The 17810-nt window shown below is 34.2% G+C and overlaps 3 protein-coding genes across 5 annotated transcripts; all 3 read right to left on the reverse strand.

Annotated features, from left to right (window-relative positions):
- Positions 1–1131: 1131 nt before the first annotated feature.
- On the reverse strand, positions 1132–4922 carry LOC18047448 (serine/threonine-protein kinase 16). Its single transcript, XM_006440788.2, is given in 7 exon segments — positions 1132–1661; positions 2450–2558; positions 2561–2573; positions 2767–2952; positions 3143–3286; positions 3976–4118; positions 4548–4922. Coding segments are annotated over 7 exon segments (1047 nt in total). The 5' UTR covers positions 4762–4922; the 3' UTR covers positions 1132–1423.
- Positions 4923–5344: 422 nt separating this feature from the next.
- On the reverse strand, positions 5345–10492 carry LOC18047449 (agmatine deiminase). 3 transcript variants are annotated; one of them, XM_006440789.2, is made up of 10 exons: positions 10177–10492; positions 9693–9806; positions 9522–9611; positions 9323–9407; positions 8696–8751; positions 8500–8578; positions 7687–7821; positions 6361–6593; positions 5800–5958; positions 5345–5661 (listed from the first exon to the last, which is right to left on the reverse strand). In XM_006440789.2, exons 1-10 carry the CDS (start codon positions 10261–10263, stop codon positions 5554–5556), a joined length of 1146 nt encoding a protein of 381 aa, XP_006440852.1. In that variant the 5' UTR covers positions 10264–10492; the 3' UTR covers positions 5345–5553. The 3 variants fall into 3 exon arrangements, with proteins under 3 accessions (XP_006440852.1, XP_024044464.1, XP_024044465.1); XM_024188696.1 differs by having other exon boundaries at positions 7687–7778; positions 8442–8578; XM_024188697.1 differs by lacking the exon at positions 10177–10492 and having other exon boundaries at positions 7687–7778; positions 8442–8578; positions 8696–8773; positions 9693–9784.
- A 3912-nt stretch (positions 10493–14404) lies between these two features.
- Positions 14405–17402, reverse strand: LOC18047450 (late secretory pathway protein AVL9). Its single transcript, XM_006440790.2, has 9 exons — positions 17293–17402; positions 17077–17173; positions 16764–16884; positions 16374–16499; positions 16220–16270; positions 15959–16005; positions 15631–15747; positions 14796–14850; positions 14405–14705 (listed from the first exon to the last, which is right to left on the reverse strand). Exons 2-9 carry the CDS (start codon positions 17167–17169, stop codon positions 14689–14691), a joined length of 627 nt encoding a protein of 208 aa, XP_006440853.1. The 5' UTR covers positions 17170–17173; positions 17293–17402; the 3' UTR covers positions 14405–14688.
- Between the last annotated feature and the right edge of the window lie 408 nt (positions 17403–17810).

Below are 17810 nucleotides of genomic sequence, written 5' to 3' on the forward strand. Positions count from 1 at the left end.
TCATAAAAATATTCTTATCTTTCTTCAATCATTTACATTCATTCTTGGGAAAAAAATATCGACACTAATTTATTTGCGATTTCTCCTTGAATCTTTTTCATTTATAACTCTAGGGATGTTTATTGAAAAACTAACTAAATAAAGAGTATTTTCCTCTACTTGTGTATTCTTGCCCACGCCTCCTATTCCCCACTCATCAAAGATGTTGTTCACACCAATCACCCATTGCTCAAAATACGTTTCAATATCTTCCCCTATTTTAAGGATATACAACACTGTGCTGAAAAGCCGTCGGCGGATTTATAAACTTAATGAATCTGCCAAAAGATAAAAGATAAATCATGTGAACTAACCTGTGGCGAGTCCTCAATGTCCTTTCGGCATTTCAACAAATAGTTGGCACACAAGCAGCTCAAGCGCTTGCACGAAGGCCTCCGGGATTGTAAAAGCTGATGCCGCCAACATTTTCGAACTCGTAAGACTACCGAAGCTTTCGATAGAATCTGGTGGCAATCATATGTGATATTAAAGCTAGAGGATACGATGGTACAAAAGAAAGTATTTGTGGTTATAGCTTGCTTTGGTTTCTTCCAGACGCCGAGGGGCGGCGTGGGTTAGGGCAAAATAAAGTCTTTAACCCAACCAAACAAATATTATTGTCTATTGAATAACGTAAATTAGCCCGATCTTATAAAGCTGGCTATTAAAATTGTAGTTCTTTTTTTCAATTTTTTATTTTTAAAGTATCTGCTGCACATGGGCAGCTTCCCTGTTATTATTAAAAGTCCATCTCAATTCATAAAAGAGTTCGGGGATTCTAAACACAGCCCGACAGTTACGGGCTTTCTTTTTGCCAACCCCTTGCTGCCGCGTTATTTCCAGCTCGTGGAGCACAGGGTAAAAACCCGCTGGCATACGAGGATCGTTGCTTCCATATCACACCTCCAAAATCCCTGTGCTTCTAATAACACTGTTTTTCATTTGAAAAATAGCACTTACCAAGTGCAGCAACATGTAGGCAAAGAAATTTTATATCTTGGGTTGTTAACAAGCATGCTCGGCTCAACACTATACTTTAAGAAGCTCTCATAAACATGAACTAACGTATTGCAAATTATTCAAGGCCCTGTAAACAAAAATCAAGTGAACATATCATAAATTATAGTGGTTTTATTACACAACTGAATCTTTGTATGCAAGGAAACATCTAAACTTCAAAAAATTATAGATGACAAAAATTAAAAATGGTTGCCACTGAACGATACACTTAACCACCAAATCCAAAGCACAACTGCTGAAACTACTTCAAAAGCAAGCATCTCAGCAACATCTAACAAGGAAAATCTATTGCTTTCACTTCCATTTCCACTTCTAACTATAATATATGTTGCAGGATGATTGTTTACAACTCAAATCTGCTTAGTCAACCTGTGTATAACTGAGAAAACTTTGAGATCAACTTGTCAACATGAATTACGATATCGTCAATGCGGGGGCGAACAGCAGGCTGGGGCTGAAGCATCCATCTCACAAATTGGTGGAGAGCATCTGGATATGGTGGATTAGGTCCAGCTGGCCATTTTATCTGTGCATTTAAAATGGCCAATTGTAGGCTTCCTCCAGATTCTCCAAGTGCATACTCAAATGGAGATACTCCATACCTGGAAAGACAATATCAGCCACAAGCAACAGGAATAACTAATACAATGACTACAATTATGGACATCAAACAGATCCAACTTAAATAAAACAGGAGAAATGCTAGAATGACAGAGAAACAAGAATACAAAGTTTACGGATCAAATAGCCATGAATACCCCAATTAATCATGTATATGACAGAGAGTAAGAATAAATCAACAAAAAGCAAATGCTCAAGAGTTGAGTAGCATAGACTAATACAGTTTACGTCTGAGGTATTTTAATCTTGCTAAACATTGAAAAGCAATAATATGTACATTTATCAAGTCGTAAGCTAATAACTAGATTTGAAAGAGTTAAAACTCTAAAACAAAACCAATAAAGTAAAAATCCAAGTACATGAGTCAGAACTCATAAACAAAAACAGTATAATCTCAATTCAAGAATAATGAAAAACAAGTCCATATAGCTTCATGTCCTAGAGTTTCCTGCAAATTATTCTAGGACTTTCTTTGATTTGTATAACCATAAATAACATAATGTGCAATTCAATATTTTTGAGTTAGGACACTTTCATGCATGAAACTTCTCACAATGTGTGGACGCATGTCTATAGATGTTTTTGCATTACATTTGATAGGACTCATACTTAAAGTTTTCTATACATGCAATAAAATTTTACTAACAAATAGAAATGAAAGCATAGAACTTGATATCTTCACACACCAATGCGACAGAATGTCCAGCTAAACAGTTTCTCAATGTCAAAACAAGAATAATCACTGCAAAAGAGATGGATCAGTCCTCACATTATTGCATATAATGTGCATCCCAGAGACCAAACATCAGTTCTCTCATCAATATCTGTATGACTCGGACAGTCCCACAGCTCAGGAGCTCGGAAAGGTGCAGAACAATCTCAGCAGCCCATTCCTGCAAGAAAAACCACCAAAACCCCAATCATGAGCATGGTGGGGGATGCAATGAGTTGAAATCAAACGGAAGAATGAGCTTATATGTACAAGTCAATTAAAACAGAAAAACATTAAACAAGAATAATTAGAACAATATCTAGATTTCAGAATAAGCAATGACTATTAAGAAAAATGAAAAGAACAATAAGCACCTGCAACTGTAACGCCTCTGACCGAGAGCGAATTTGCTTTCGTGCAGGCCGAGCACTCCCAAAATCCATCAATATTGCAAGTGGTGGTTGCCCTTTTCTGCAGGTAATAAGAATATTACCAGGTTTGACATCATTATGGGCATATGGAGGCTCAAGACTGTGCATATGTTTGAGTCCTGCACAAATCTGTGGCAGCATTGTTTCTTAGTCATATATAAGTTCCAAAGCTTTGTAGAATGCAAGAAGAGCCATATTTACATCTAGGAAGCATCACCTAATTCTCTTATCTGGCGCGATGTAGAAATTACAAGAAAAGCCACTTTTTTAGTAGAATTTTGTATTGCAAAAGGAGCTAAAATATGGCATTGCTATTCACCTGGTAGAAAATTTGAAGAACATCTGAGGTAGAAAAGAATTCCTTTTTAGTTTGCATCACTTTGGCATGGTCCAGTAAAGTTCCATCCAGATGGACTGGAAATAACAAATAAGCTTCATGTTTCCATGATCCTTCTTGGTTGGCCTAACCGATAAAATTAAATCAATCTTATAAACTAAACATATGACCTTCACAGGGAGAACAATGAAATCATACAAGTAGAAGAAAATTTCCAGCTCATCAAGGCACATAACACCATCTGTAATCAACCATTGTTAGCATTGGCAACATTAACAGTCTGAATTTATCCCAATATTATAAATAAGATGAGACAATAAGGTAAAGAGAAACTTTTGACCAGGCAGGAAGTTCCCTTTAATTACAGCATAAGCTGTATAAATCCTTCTGCGGTGGGCTTGCTTTACAGAAAAGAAATACTGATATTTTAGAAACTAAATTTGTCTTCAAGGAAAGTCATCAGTTTCAGCTCCAAATTTGGTCCAATGCCATGAAAACTTTGGAAGGATATGTGGGGGCTAAATGAATTAGACGTGCGTTTGTCTAATCTGCAGTGTCCTATATCATTACAAACACGAAGGAAATAATGCAAATGTAACATATGTCTTATTTTGTACCTTTCAACACCAGCCACCGGCATGCAAAGGCAACATCAAGCACCAAAAATAATTCTATATGTAGGTAATTTGCATGCTTCAGACCCATGAGATTCCATAGCATTTACATCAAACGCAACAGGTTAATATCAGTTGAATGAGTGCTTTATTACCTAAATTCTGCTTGAAGAATGTGGAAAGCAATTACTTGTAAAGTACCTTAACAGCAATGATGGCATGATCAAGTAGCGGAAGCAGATTACGATGACTAAATAACGACGAAACACGAATCTCCTCCCTGACCATCTCAAGCTGTTCATTGTTCTGAATGAGAACTTTCTTCATTGCATAAGTTCCATCATCTGCACGATAAGTTATCAATGTCAATTTCACACCTTGCAGATTCTAAATAAACTTTCATTGATAAAATGAATAGGTACACTTCCAGAGATTCAGATCACTTTTCCTTTCACTTTCATTTTCATTCAACAGCTACGAATCTTAAATAAATAAAACTCCAACTTACAAAAGACAATTGCGCATATCTAATTTCTCGAGATTCTTAGAAAATCAAACTCTAAGAAGTTATGATTCATATCTTGTTATTAAATGAAGTGCACTTCATTCTAAATTACATAATTACAACAAATCAGTCAAAATTCACTCAAATTATACACAATCCGCGGCAGAATCCTCTCACATTCAAGCTAATGAGTACAGATCCAAAAGAACGTAGCTTTAAGAAATTGAAATTTCAGAAAATAAGATTTGAAAGAGTATGGAGGACGAACCGGAGAGATGAGAAGGATCTTTGACTTTATTAGCGAGGCCACCGGAGGCAGCAGAGGCGTCGGTGGTGACCGTCTCCTTGACCAAATACACGTAGGCGAAGCCACCCTCACCGAGCTGCCTCAAGATCCTGTACCGGTTCTCGTTGATCCACACGTCTCCTCCTCCGTTTACGGAGTCGTACAGCGCGTTCAGCCCCGAAAGCGAACACCCCATCTCTCTCTATTTTTCTTTTACAAAACGACGAGAAAAAGATATAAAATAACTTTCAATTTCTCATTGTGTATCTCAGATTCGTTGAGAGGAAATAAGTTACTTCTGTTTTATTATTTTTTTTTTTTCCCCTGAATGGTGAACAAGTTACTTCATGTCAACGAGTTACGAGATTCTGTATGTTTTTTTTATTTTATTTTATTTAAGTTCTTTCTCGCTCGACGGTCGCTCGCTGGCTTACTTGCAAGTTTGGGTCGTGGCCTCGTGGGAATCGAACACGTTGCTTATTAGCTTTTGCCACTTTTAGTTTTTCAAGCATGCACCCCTTTGTTTGTGCAGATGGAGTGGACTCATCAAAATATGCTGTGTTTTAAAACCGATGTACGACACACGTGGCAAGGTGGCCCACACGTACGATCATGGATAGTCTTAAAAAATAAAAGGAGTCTCAAGAAAAATTTGCCTAAAATGAAAATTCTTCGTTATTGATTAGCCAAATACAGATCCAAATAGAGATTTTGTAAACGCCCTGCAAAGATAAACTATAATGGAATGTGCTACCTGCTTAGGATAAACGGGAACAAGAGGTTAAAATTAGTTTTCCTTTGATTTTGCTTAAGCTTTATCATATGTTATTCAAGACAGTGTTTGCCAATCAATCATCAGGATTCCCACAGAGCTACTAACTGTCAAATGCTTAAATTATGTCCTCTTAAAACTCTTAAAAACACACATGCTCAATCTGGAGATCAACGCTGCTGCCTCCGAGTTCACAGTTATAATTTCAGTATCTAATCAGTCTAGCTTCGCAGCATTTGTTGGAATGGCTGGTTGTTGTTGAGTAATGCAATGTATATTTCCACCTCCCAAAACAATTTCCCTTGCTCTTTCAATTCCTACCACCTGAACCCAACAGCCAATAGATAAGTTCCTTTCAATAGAAATGATATGAGAGCAAAGTGTTTGAAAATGAGATACAAAGATCTTATGACATACAAAGATCGTAGAAGTGATATATATTCAATGGAGTTAGTTGCTTACTTCATACTTAGGAAAGGCTTGAGACAGGACACGAACAGCTTCACCGTCCCACTTTTTGTCCCCAAACTGTGGTGTGATGATTCCTCCATTTGCAATGTAGAAATTCACATATGAAGCAGCAAGTCTTGTACCCGCAAGTCTTGGTTTAGCCTCACCATCCTGTAGCAGATCCATTGAAGAGCATAAAATCAATGGCCAAGAAGATTTAACTTTTAATTCTTTGCACAAAAACAACATATAATAGAGGGTAAAGCGTAAATACAGTTCCCAAGACGTAAATGCATAACATGATACTACTCTGCTGTTAAATTCATGTTATTCCCAAATGATGGAACATGAGAATTACGTGTTTTATCTACAACGCTAAGTTTGAAATTGAAAAAGATACACCTAACGAGCGCAAGCACTTGCTTCACCCACCCTCGTTACAATTGCTGTTGTGCATTTCGATAATTAACAACTCGGGCAAATTTTAGATATTAAGCTAGCATCCATTGTCTGTAGAAGTAAGTAAAGATGAAGAGGCATGAATGACAAGTTGTAGCATTCTACAATGCTTGCCTGATTAAGTCCAGCAGCTTCTTCTTCTGTCATATAAAGTGGCCCTGGTACATGAAGTTTAATTATTTGTAATTTCCGACCTCTGGCATCAGTAGCATCAGAGAGAATAGTCAACGCCTCCACAGATCGTTCGTACTGAGGATCTGTTTTATCATCAGTCCAAGACAGTAACACCACACCAGGCTTTGAAAAACAGCACATATTGTCAATATGGCCATTAGTATCATCATCACCTGTTAAATTAGCACAGCAGATATTTTCAATTTAAAATAACATTAAAAAGTGACAGGGAAAATGTCTAACAAACCTCTGCTACATATTTCTAGAGTACATCAAAGAAATGAGTGTTGACAACACAGAACATGAGCTCAGAAAAGAGGTGGGAACTAATCGACTTCTGAAAGAACTAGTTTTCTGTTCAGAAAGATTGTTTGAGCAAAGTATCAGCAAAAGCTTTTGTATCCAAAGCCCAATAAAGAAACTAACGCTTTTTATGCCGGTTGATAGTGATGGATGCTAAAAGATATTTTTCTACAGCATGATTCTGCATTCAAATCCTAAAAGAATCACATGGAGAACAATTAGAACTAGTCAAAAATAACCATTCAGTTAACCAGAGGCAATTCTAAACTTATTAGCAATAGCTTTTGTTATCCAAAGCCCAGTAAAGAAACTATTCCTTTTTATGTTGGTTGATAGTGATGGATGCTAAAAGGTATATTTGTTCAGCCTGATTCTGCATTCAAATTCTAAGAGCATCATATGTAGAATCAACTAGTACTAGTTACAATAACTATCCAGTTAACCAGAGGCAATCCCGAAGTTGCTACAGAGCTAGAAATTGTGAGTTCTATCTTTACTAGGAGAAGTAAACTTCGAAATTTTCACAAATAGGTTCAACTGAATATACAGGCAATATAAATATGTTGTCCTGGCAACCAAGAAGTCAGAAGTACTCCACCACAGTAAAATAATTTCAAAAGAAACTAGACCATTCATGACACAAGAAAAGACAATAAAAGAAACAGTAATGATACAGCCACAAACTCTTGTACAAACTTATTTTGTACACACTGATTTGGCATTAACTCATTGGTTGAATGAAAATACAAAATAATAAAAACAAATCATGTGGACCGAGAGGTATTTAATCCAACAAATTTAATCATGCCACATCAGTTTGTACAAAAAAAAAAATTGTACAAGAGTTTGTAACTATATTATTACTCTAAAAGAAAAACAGAGATGAACTAATTATGAAGAATAATGGTATCTGAATACAAAAGAAGTTTAAGCTACTAAAATGAGCAGACACATGAATCATACCAAATAATCCACGAGGCAACCATATAATCTTCATGACTCCAAGATATGCCTTAAGTTCGTTCTCTATTTGTCCTTTGGTCAAATGTGGGTTCCTGTTTTTGTTCAAGAGGCACTCCTCTGTAGTTAAGCATGTATCTGAAGGAGCAAAATGAAATGCTCAACTAAATGAAAGCATGATGAGAACCAACACAGCCTTTTGCAACTTGTTTAGGTATGAAGTTTGGCACTTTTCTTGGAAACCAGAGTGACAGCAAATTCTATAATTGCAAGAACTTCAACACTCCAAAGAACTGACGTAGAAATAAACTTGCAGCGGATCTCTGCCTACTGTATTCCATGAACTTTAACAGACATGAGACAGCATAAGACTAAATACAATATTCTTCAAGACATGATTGTAGTCTCTCAATTACCAGAAAAAAAAAAAAAAAAATTGCATGTTTTCATTGCTTGAGCCATGAGGGTTTTAGAAAAATTTCAGTGAATAAGGAAGCAACTGTCTGGAAATTTCAGAATGCACTTTCTATGAGAGATCAGCTTTTTTCTTTATCATATCAATTGAATGCATTATCCTTTAGTACACTAAGGACTGATGAGAATGCACTCTCCAAATCCTTGAGCAATGTACTCTGCAAATCCTCGAGCATAACCAAAGGCAACAAGTAGTCATGTGTTTTTGAAAATGTGGATATTAAAAACTTTTAAACTTGTTTAATAAGAATTGGAATGGTTCTAAAACTTTAAAAGGCATATACCTCCGTTCTTTAGAACAATATCTTTCCAGAATCCAATTAAACAATATATTGCCTTTACCTTCTCCATCCACATGGATGCTTCCCCCTTCAAGAACCATAGAATGTGGAAATCTAGGAAGCCTCTCCGTACTCAAAATCTAACAAAAAATTATTAAAGGGATCAAATGCAGGCATTACTATATTAGCAGTGTCCTTGAAGAGAAAAGAAGAGGAAAAAAATCCAACAAACTGAAACATGTTTTTGTTACACAAACCTTCCTTGCCACTTGGAGGTCAAGACTCCAGTCTCGGTAACAACCATCATCAACCCCTGAAAGTTCCAAGAATAATGCCTTTTAAAGAAGGCACTCAGTGAACAGAACTGTAATCCAATCAAACATAGATTATAATCACTGCAACTGTAAGTAGTCCAGGAAATATTTCTTTATAAATGTGATACCAGTGGGATTGGGTGTTTGTTCTTCCAACATTGATAAAGCTACAGGCAAGAATATTCATCCAGGTTACTCTGATGTACTGATATGCAAACAGTCTTATTTAAGGATGATGATATAAGCAACACATATGAACAAGACACACCAGCTGGTATCTAGTTGCAGATTCATACCCTTTATTAAACCACACTTGGACAGTTTTGGGGATATATTATCATAATTTGGAAACACGAAAAACTGACTCCAATGATCTTCGTAAAAGGATATGAGAGATAAGAAAAGGTCCAAACTCAAAATAGATTTGTAAATATTAGCTTCTGTTGTTGCACAAGTATGGCCTTGTATGATTATCCATTGGTATCCCCATTAGAGAAAGGAAGTGAAATGTCAATTTCAAAGACTATATAATTCTTAATAGCCATGAAGTTTGGACTGTCTAAAGCTTACCTCCCCAACTGTTGAAATTCCAATCAATTCCAGCAACCTTTGGTGCTTGAGCACCTGAACTTGCGCTGCTTTTATTAACAACAATCTACAATGGAAAAAAAAAACAATGGTTCAGAGGCTAACATAAGCTAGCAACCTAGGATCCATCTGAAACAACCAACTCCAGGTAAGATTCTTCAGTAACAAAAGGGAAGCTCACCGTTGGCCCAGTATCTCGAAACCAGGAATCATTCATGCTCATCTCAATTACCCTGATATTTTCGGGTAGCTGACTCCGTGCATTCTCCCACTAACAATGCATTGAATTGAAAATTTTTAACTCAATTTGAACAATATTAAAGGGCTTCCATCATCTGCAACTTTAACTAACCTGAGCAGCACTAGCACAGACAGTCACAGGTTCAAACTTTGAAATAGCTGTTGCTACCTTGGCAAATACCGTTTGAGCATGAAGGGCATCATCTCGCCAGTTATCCGGACGTTCCTAATAATATGAATACTAATTGTCAAAACAGGCTATACACTCTTAAAAACCCCAAAATTCCAGAAAAGCAGAAACATCTATAACAAAACAAACAGCACAAGTAGTCCAAATTTGTTAAAGATTTATTTTAGCCAAGGATACTACCATGTTGAACCGTCAATTTAGGAAGCATTTTCTTTAAAATAATACAGCAATAACAACAATGATTATAAAGCAAACCAAGGAAATACAAACATAAACAACAAAAGGGTTCGTTTTGGTTCATATGATAACAATTTAAAATGTAACAAATTACATGCAAAGCTGTAAGAGAAACCATGTCGCAGCAAGATGAAAATAAAAAAACATGAAAGAATTGAACATAACGTACAGGCCAACCCATCCAGCACTGTGAATGGGGCTCCCACTCAGCAGGCATGAGGTATCCATGAAGAGCCGGAGTCCCGTTCATTTCCATTTTCAATTCTCTTTTTCTCTCACAAACAGCCCACTACCCGTGCCCTAAAACTAAAAGGAAGCAAGCTGTAAACGACGCGGAGAGTGAATGAAAATGAATCTGGCGCAACTCCTATTTTCTAACAGGAGTTTATGGAAAGGTGGGTACCGTCTGCGTAACTCTATTTTCAGTTCTCTTTTTCTCTCAAAATCAGCCCATTTCTCGTTTATGGAAACGTGGGTACCGCCTGCGTAAGTTACGCTGCGTAACTCCTATTTTCTAACAGCGCGCGAATAAAAACGTCGAGCCCACCAAAGGCAGAGAGCGGCTCCCACTGAATGCTGTTTGAAATGTTATAAATTTTAACTTACAAAAAAAAATTATAATTATAAAATAAAAATTAATCATATAAACTTAATAATATATGATAAATATAAATTTTAAATAATAATTTTAATAAAATTATTTAAAATATAATAATTTTTTAATTGTATAAATAAAAAATTATATCAATATAAATTTTCAGTTACTGTGGTTAATATTTATCAAATACTTTATCGATGTAACTCTAAGACCTCGTTTGGTTGGAAGATTAAAAGTGGGGATTGGACACTTTTTTTAAGTTTTATCCTTGTCTCATGTTTGGTGCTATCAAGGATATTAGAATTCAGTTATCCTGAGCCCACAAACTAATCTATATTTTGTAAAGGAAATTATCCAAGGGGGGCTATGGGATTAGTTAGTATTGGATTGTATTGATAACTCAATTAAACATAATAATTTATAAATATTAAAATTATAGTAATATGTGATCAATGTAATAAAAATTATTGATTTTAATAATGTAAATAATAAATTATACTAAAAATATTATTAATTTCACATTAAATTAAAATTTTATTTTAATTTATTTAATTATTAATTATTTTTATAATTTCAAATTTACATTATAAATTAATTATTAAATTAATATTCAAAAAGATAATTTTTTATCAAATAATAGATTATTGAATAAAAATAATATAAATATCATATATATATTTAACAAAATAAAAATTATTTAAATTATTATTTATATTTCATTAATGTCATTGAGGTTGATTTGTATAATTAATAATACAAAATTTCAGTTTATAATAATATTAATAATAATAATAACTTGTAAATTGTAATATTATAATATAAAACATGATTATTTATAGTCCAATCTAATATTGCACCAAACACAACATAGTATTATATATAATCCAATATTATCCAAATCAATTCTATCTTATCCAATCCAATCTAATCCAATCCAATTCAATCTGACATACCAAACGAGACCTAAAATTACAATGACTCAACTTCAATTTCAAATGTATCTTAAGTGGACTCAAGTCACGGTGTTAAATAATCACAATTTTATTATTTTTGTAATAACATGATACTTGTATACAATTAAAAAAAAAATTGTAGTGTTGTAACTGTTGTTTGTCAAAAAAGCACAAGAAATCAAGCTTGGTCACTCCTATTATTTCTATTGAAATTTTGTTAAAGTATTATCCTTAGAACTCAAGCACTCTGTCACTCCTTCTATCAAAGTTTGGGCTCGCAATTGCAACGCCAGTGCGTTTCTAATTTGTCCATTCTTTACTTGCTTTTGAGTTTTGGTTTACTGTGCTGATTGGGTGGGGAGGGTAAAACCTTCTTCACAACTATGGATAAGCTCGATGTCCAATCATTTTAGGGAAATTTACGAAAATAACCATAAATATTTTGTTATTTTTGCAACTAATCCTCTAAACTTTTTTCTATCAACATTAGCCAAACACAAGCCTTTCTCCCCAAATTACCCTTCTTTACAGACCAAAACTAATCGGCATCGTGGCATGAGTTATTTTCAAACTTATTGATCTGAGTCGGGGGATGAATTTGATGACAGGGTGCCTGTCGCACCAAAACTTGAAGTTGTTCATGATGATGTTTGTGATTCGTCGGAAACGGTGGCGTTTTGGCCGGAAATTTGAGATAAGTTGTAACTGTTTGGTGATGCTTAGATTCCGGCGATGGGTTGGTCGATCGGAGGTGGGGAATAACGAAAGAGGTTGAGCTCGTGGAGAGGAGTGGATTGATTACGGTGGTGCTGGCTAAATCGCGGCGGAAACCGGTGAATGACGGCACGGTTGGCGCAGCTGTTTTGGTTGTTTTTCCGGCGATCTGTGGCTAATCAACGGTGTCCGATGCTTGGGGTTTGATGGCCAGCGATTTATGATCCGTTTAGTGGTGGTTGCGTCCGGATCGGTGACGGAAAACGAGAGCCGGCAGCCTTGGACGGTGGCCGCGGGCTGAAGCTTTTGTTTCTGTTCTGTTTCGGTTTTTTTTTTTTTTAAATAATGAAGCTAAACGGAAGAAAACAAAAAGGTGAAAGGAAAAGCAATCTCTCACCCGCGTCGAAGTCGAGAAAAGTTAGAAGCAATTTGGGCACGAAGATTATGGAAGGGGGAATGAATATCAATGGATTTGCAAGTGAAAGCATTAATAATAATAATGCTGATAGAATACAACTTGACAAATTTTCCATCTTAAAATCATGCAACAAGCCGCAAAAGATTAGATTTTTTTTATAAAAAAAAAATCAAGCTTTTTGGCCACAGAACAAGTTTTTTGGGGGAGAGATGAAGGAGGGGTATTTTAGTCTCAAAAGTTGTTTTATGGCTAATGTTGATAGAAATATTTTTGAGGGGTTAAGATGAAAAAAATCAAAATTTTAATGGTTATTACTGTAAAATTCCCATCATTTTATTAAACGTGGTTTAATTATTTTCATTTTCGGATATTATTCTACTCGTGTGTTTTTTATTCTATAAACATTATAAACAAAATAAAAATGTTATCATTTTCGTTCTCTAAAATGTTCGGATAAGTCCACGGTCATTTGCTTACTTCAAAACGTTCCAGTTATTTTACTACAATAAAAAATCATCAACCACCCGTGTCAAAAAGAAAAAACAGCATAAAATATAGAAATATATCTCTAAAATTTTTCTTTTTAATCATTTAGGAAGAGTTTGATTTTCAAATAACGTCTTTAGAATAACTTTTTTTTTCTTTTACTTAAAAAGTAAGGGGTGAGCAAATTCTAAATTCATTTTTAACCCCTTACCTTCTTTAAAATTTGAATTCAGGTGATTAGTTAAACAAAATATTTTGAAAATTACTCGATCACATCTTTGGAGACATTTTCATAATAATTTGTTTAGAAAAAGGAAATGATATTTTTCATATGATGTTTATAGAAAAAAACGAATTAATATTGTATATTTCTCTTCAACAAGAATAGTATATGAAAATGAAAGCTGGTTGATAGTTTATCTAGAGTGAGTTAATGAGTAATGATATATATTCTAAAATTTTATTTTAAATTTCATCATAAACGATGTGGTATATAAGATACTATTTATTAAGTGGTTAATAATTTTTTTATAAATTTTAAGTAAATTAATTATATTATCTCTTCCATAAATAAATAAATGCCATGAAATTTTGAAATTAAATTTTAATGTTCAACACTACTCGAAAACAAAAATTCGGTATTTCCATTTAAACACATCAAATGAGTTGCATTTCGTTCCGTTTTTGCAAAATGAAAACATTGGCCAAAAACAACAGCAAACTACCTCTTGTTGGCTCTCTCTCTTTCTCTTTTTTTTTTAATAAATAAAAAATAAATAAATACTAATAACGGGAAAAATGTTGGAGAATGACAGCGTATCAAATTTCCATATACATTATGTTAATCTAGTAATGATGGAGGTGCGGGTGTGTGATTTTTAATATCAGCCAAACGTTGTAACATGATTCAACGAGTGACAAAGGAAACAGAACACGTGGTGTGGGGATTTTACTTCAATTTATTGATTCTAAGAAATTATTCCCTACTTTGATCCCAACATGCTAAATGAATCGGATCGCCCAAGGCTGTCATTGACTTGATCAGATTTTCATACAAGCCCGCCCAACTCAAGCTATTGATGATTTGGGCCGCGCCAGTATTGCCCACAGGCCACAGGCTCGACGGGTGATAGTAATATTATATCATTTGGCATTAACAAATGAGAGAGAAAAAATTATTAAAAAAAAAAATCGACTAAACAAATTAAATAGATTGACAGAGACGAAATTTACCTCCACAGCCAGAAGATACAAGCTGTTAATATACAAAGCCAACATTACAATTTGCTTGACTGTAACTATTATAGACTGACTGGTACATGATCTTTTTAGTCGATGCGTAAAGTTTTGACAAAAATTGCTTGTACTTAAAATTTACAAAGCCGTTAGTAAAATCAACTCATTACTCCAAATTGGAAAACAAGAGAGAACTGGTATTTCAATCTGCAGAAGTGGAACTTCTTCCAAGCAATAAGAGCAAGACATGGTGCAAACGTTTAGTGCAAAACAGAACTAGTATGTCGCTTCATCTGCAACATCCAAAAAACTCATTACTATTCATGAATGCAAGACAGTAGATGAATGCAACATCAAAATGCCATTGCAAAGAAAGTGCATACCATCATTGCCGTCATCCATGTTAAAATCGTCTTCGTCATCATCAAAGTCAATGTTCTGCATGAATGCACAAAGCATCAGTTAACTATTTCTTTATATCAATCTTTTCCTGTTTTCTTTAATAGTTGTTTTACAAGAAAAACTTCACAGATGCATTCAGAAAGTCATTAATGGTCAAAGGGCAGATGTACAAGCCTACAGAAAGCATCTTGTTGAAGCAAAGCTCAAAATAAGGACTACCGACGCTTATACATGACAGCTATTAAGAGATTGATTATCAAAACAAAATCAAATAAATGACAAATGAGCAAGAAGAGTGAAAATAAGTTGCTTTTATCACAAAACAAGCATCAATTGACTTGAAATATATCTGTTTTTGGACAAATTTATTCTATGCTCTCTAATAAGAACTCCTATAGCCAGTTAGGACAGAGCATTGGGACAGGGCATCTTGACCAACAAGTAAGATGCTCTCCAGAGAATAACCATCCAAGCAACAGTGTATCATTCTTCTCAATGGCAAAAACGATAAAAATTATCTGTCAAAGACACTAAGCTTTCCGGCCAAAAATGCGCCTTAAAAATACAGCAAATGCAAACTTCATTCTTCATGCTGTTACTACTAAATAAAGGCGAAAAAGGAAGGAAAGGAGAAAAGGAAAGATGCATCCAGAAAACCAGAAGGCCTGCGCACGAACTGATTTGCCCCCATCACGTGGCTTTCTCACCCAAATTTAACATAGTAAAATTTGAATGCATTTACAGTAGTAACAATATAGAATGATGCTAAGGTAAGAATCCCCATAAATAAATAACAGCATAGCATTTGAGTGAAACCTGATTGTAATCTCCATCATCACTGAATTCTTCTTCAGCTTCTCCAGCCGCCTCATCACCATCTTCATCTTCATCTTCGCCTTCTTTCTTTTCCTTTTCATCTTTATCCTCTTGGCCCTTTAGATAAAGAAAGAATCACCAATATGGAGTTAGAATAAAGACCAAATAATCTGCCACAGAGAAACTGAGGATACCAAATAAGGAAATATAAGTTTTTCCAGAGAGTTTTTTCTCAAAAATATTGCAGCAGAAACATAAGACCGCATCACATAAGCAAAATGGTTACCACATTAAACAAGCAGATAAGTCATCAATGCCATAAATTTACCTCAAACTTCTGTTCAAGCTTTTCAAAGAGATCCAACTTCCTCAACCCTATCATTTAAACGACCGAATTGGTTAACTAAACCTTTGAAAGCCAAGTATTACAAGAGAGAGTTGATAAATAACAAAGCATAAATAATTTTAATTCAGAGGTTCATTTAGGATATATTTGGGATTGAGGGGCTAAGGCTTTTAACCGGCCACCATTATAAATATCATCTATAGTTGAGAAAGAAAAGTGATCAAAGCTTGTATTTAAGAAAACCTCTATCTGCATTCCATCGCACTCTTTTTGGATTTCGCTGCTCCCTTGAATCTGAAAGTTTATTTCACCATCAGATGAGTCTGAAGCCTTAATTATAACATGCATTCTCACAAATACCACTACCATATTTCAATGAGTTGTTTAGTTTGTCTACCTTTAACCAGTTCTGCAGGAAAATTATTAGAACGGAGCTGTAGAAATTGGTTAATAGATCCACGATTTGATGAAACTTTCGGCTTATTCCAGTCAGAATATCTTTCAATGTCCACGCTTTGGCTATCTGACACCAAATTCATGAAGAAGGCAAAATTGCTACAACTTAAATAATAATAGAATACAACAAACAAGATGTCCTAAAAACAAAAACTAATTCACATTCTGGCATATTAAGAACATTGCAAGTTAAAACGAGCCTAAATCATGAACCATGCTTTAAATATTGAATTTCCACCTATCCTTCTCTTTCTGTCTCTTGCTAGTTTCCACTAACAAACTAATACGTAATACATAAAACATTAGAGATGTCGAAGTAGTTGATACTCACTCTTTTCAACATTCTCTTCAAGAAAGTATGGAGAGGATTTCCAATAATTTAGCAACCTTGAATTCCAGAGAATTAAGTTCTTTTCGATTGGTATATTTTTGTGGGCAGGCAATTCAATCTCCTACATTTAAAAAATAAAAGCTTTCAGATAATTTTTTTTTCTTAATGAAAAGTAAAAGAGCCTAATTTTAGCTTTAGCATTTAATCACTAAGAAACTGACGCATTCATATTTTTTAAAATTTTAAAATTATAAACAACTAAGGATGCTAATAACTCAAAAGGAACAATAAATAAAGAAAATTTATTACTTACAGGAAAAAGTTTAAAAGGTTCTTGTTTAGCGAAGCCAAAGCCACCGCCGCCTCCATAGCCACCTCGTCCACGTCCGCGCCCTCTATACGCCATTTATCTGCAAAAACATAAAGAATGAAAACAATTAAAATTACGAAGGAAGCAATTAATTAATTGATTAACAATTTTTTTATTTTTGTTTTTAAATGAAGATAAAGAAGGGTTTAAAGGTTTAACTGAGCAGAAAAAGGCAAAAAACGAGAACGATTTCGTGCTGGACAGTTGTAGTGATGAACCAGTGATGAATGTAAGCCTACATTTGGCACGTATTTGGCAGTATGATTAAATTAAATTGATTATAAAACTGATTGAATTATTCTGAATTATACGTAATGCTGCCTTATGTTTGGTAATATATAAGATTACTCGGATTTGGCTATGTTAAATTAAAAACAAGTGAAGTTAAATAGTATTTAATTAGAATAATTAAATTTATTTAAATTATATGTTTTTATATATGATATTTTTTGCCTATTAAATAATATATTATTAAAATAATTAAATATAAAATTATTTATTTATCAAATGTTATTGTTTTACATAATATTCAAATGATAAATGGGATGTTTCTTAATAATAATTTTGTTAACACATATAATATACTATTAATTAATTATTTAACATTAAATATTAATATAAATAAATAAATGAAAGAAGATGTTACAGGTAATTGTAGGACTAAATTTAAATGCAGT

Source organism: Citrus clementina, unplaced genomic scaffold (assembly GCF_000493195.1).
Source record: "Citrus clementina cultivar Clemenules unplaced genomic scaffold, Citrus_clementina_v1.0 scaffold_3, whole genome shotgun sequence".
Taxonomy (NCBI): domain Eukaryota; kingdom Viridiplantae; phylum Streptophyta; class Magnoliopsida; order Sapindales; family Rutaceae; genus Citrus; species Citrus x clementina.

Coding starts and splice junctions, on each gene's coding strand:
- LOC18047449 (XM_024188696.1), bottom strand. CDS start 10,263: ATGGAAATGAACGGGACTCCGGCTCTTCATGGATACCTCATGCCTGCT. Junction 8,579..8,695: donor ACCTCCAAGTGGCAAGGAAG/GTTTGTGTAACA, acceptor ATTTTTTGTTAG/ATTTTGAGTACGGAGAGGCT. Junction 5,662..5,799: donor AAGCCTTTCCTAAGTATGAA/GTAAGCAACTAA, acceptor TGTTGGGTTCAG/GTGGTAGGAATTGAAAGAGC.
- LOC18047450 (XM_006440790.2), bottom strand. CDS start 17,169: ATGGCGTATAGAGGGCGCGGACGTGGACGAGGTGGCTATGGAGGCGGC. Junction 16,500..16,763: donor TGAAGAGAATGTTGAAAAGA/GTGAGTATCAAC, acceptor ATTTGGTGTCAG/ATAGCCAAAGCGTGGACATT. Junction 16,271..16,373: donor TCCTGCAGAACTGGTTAAAG/GTAGACAAACTA, acceptor ATAAACTTTCAG/ATTCAAGGGAGCAGCGAAAT.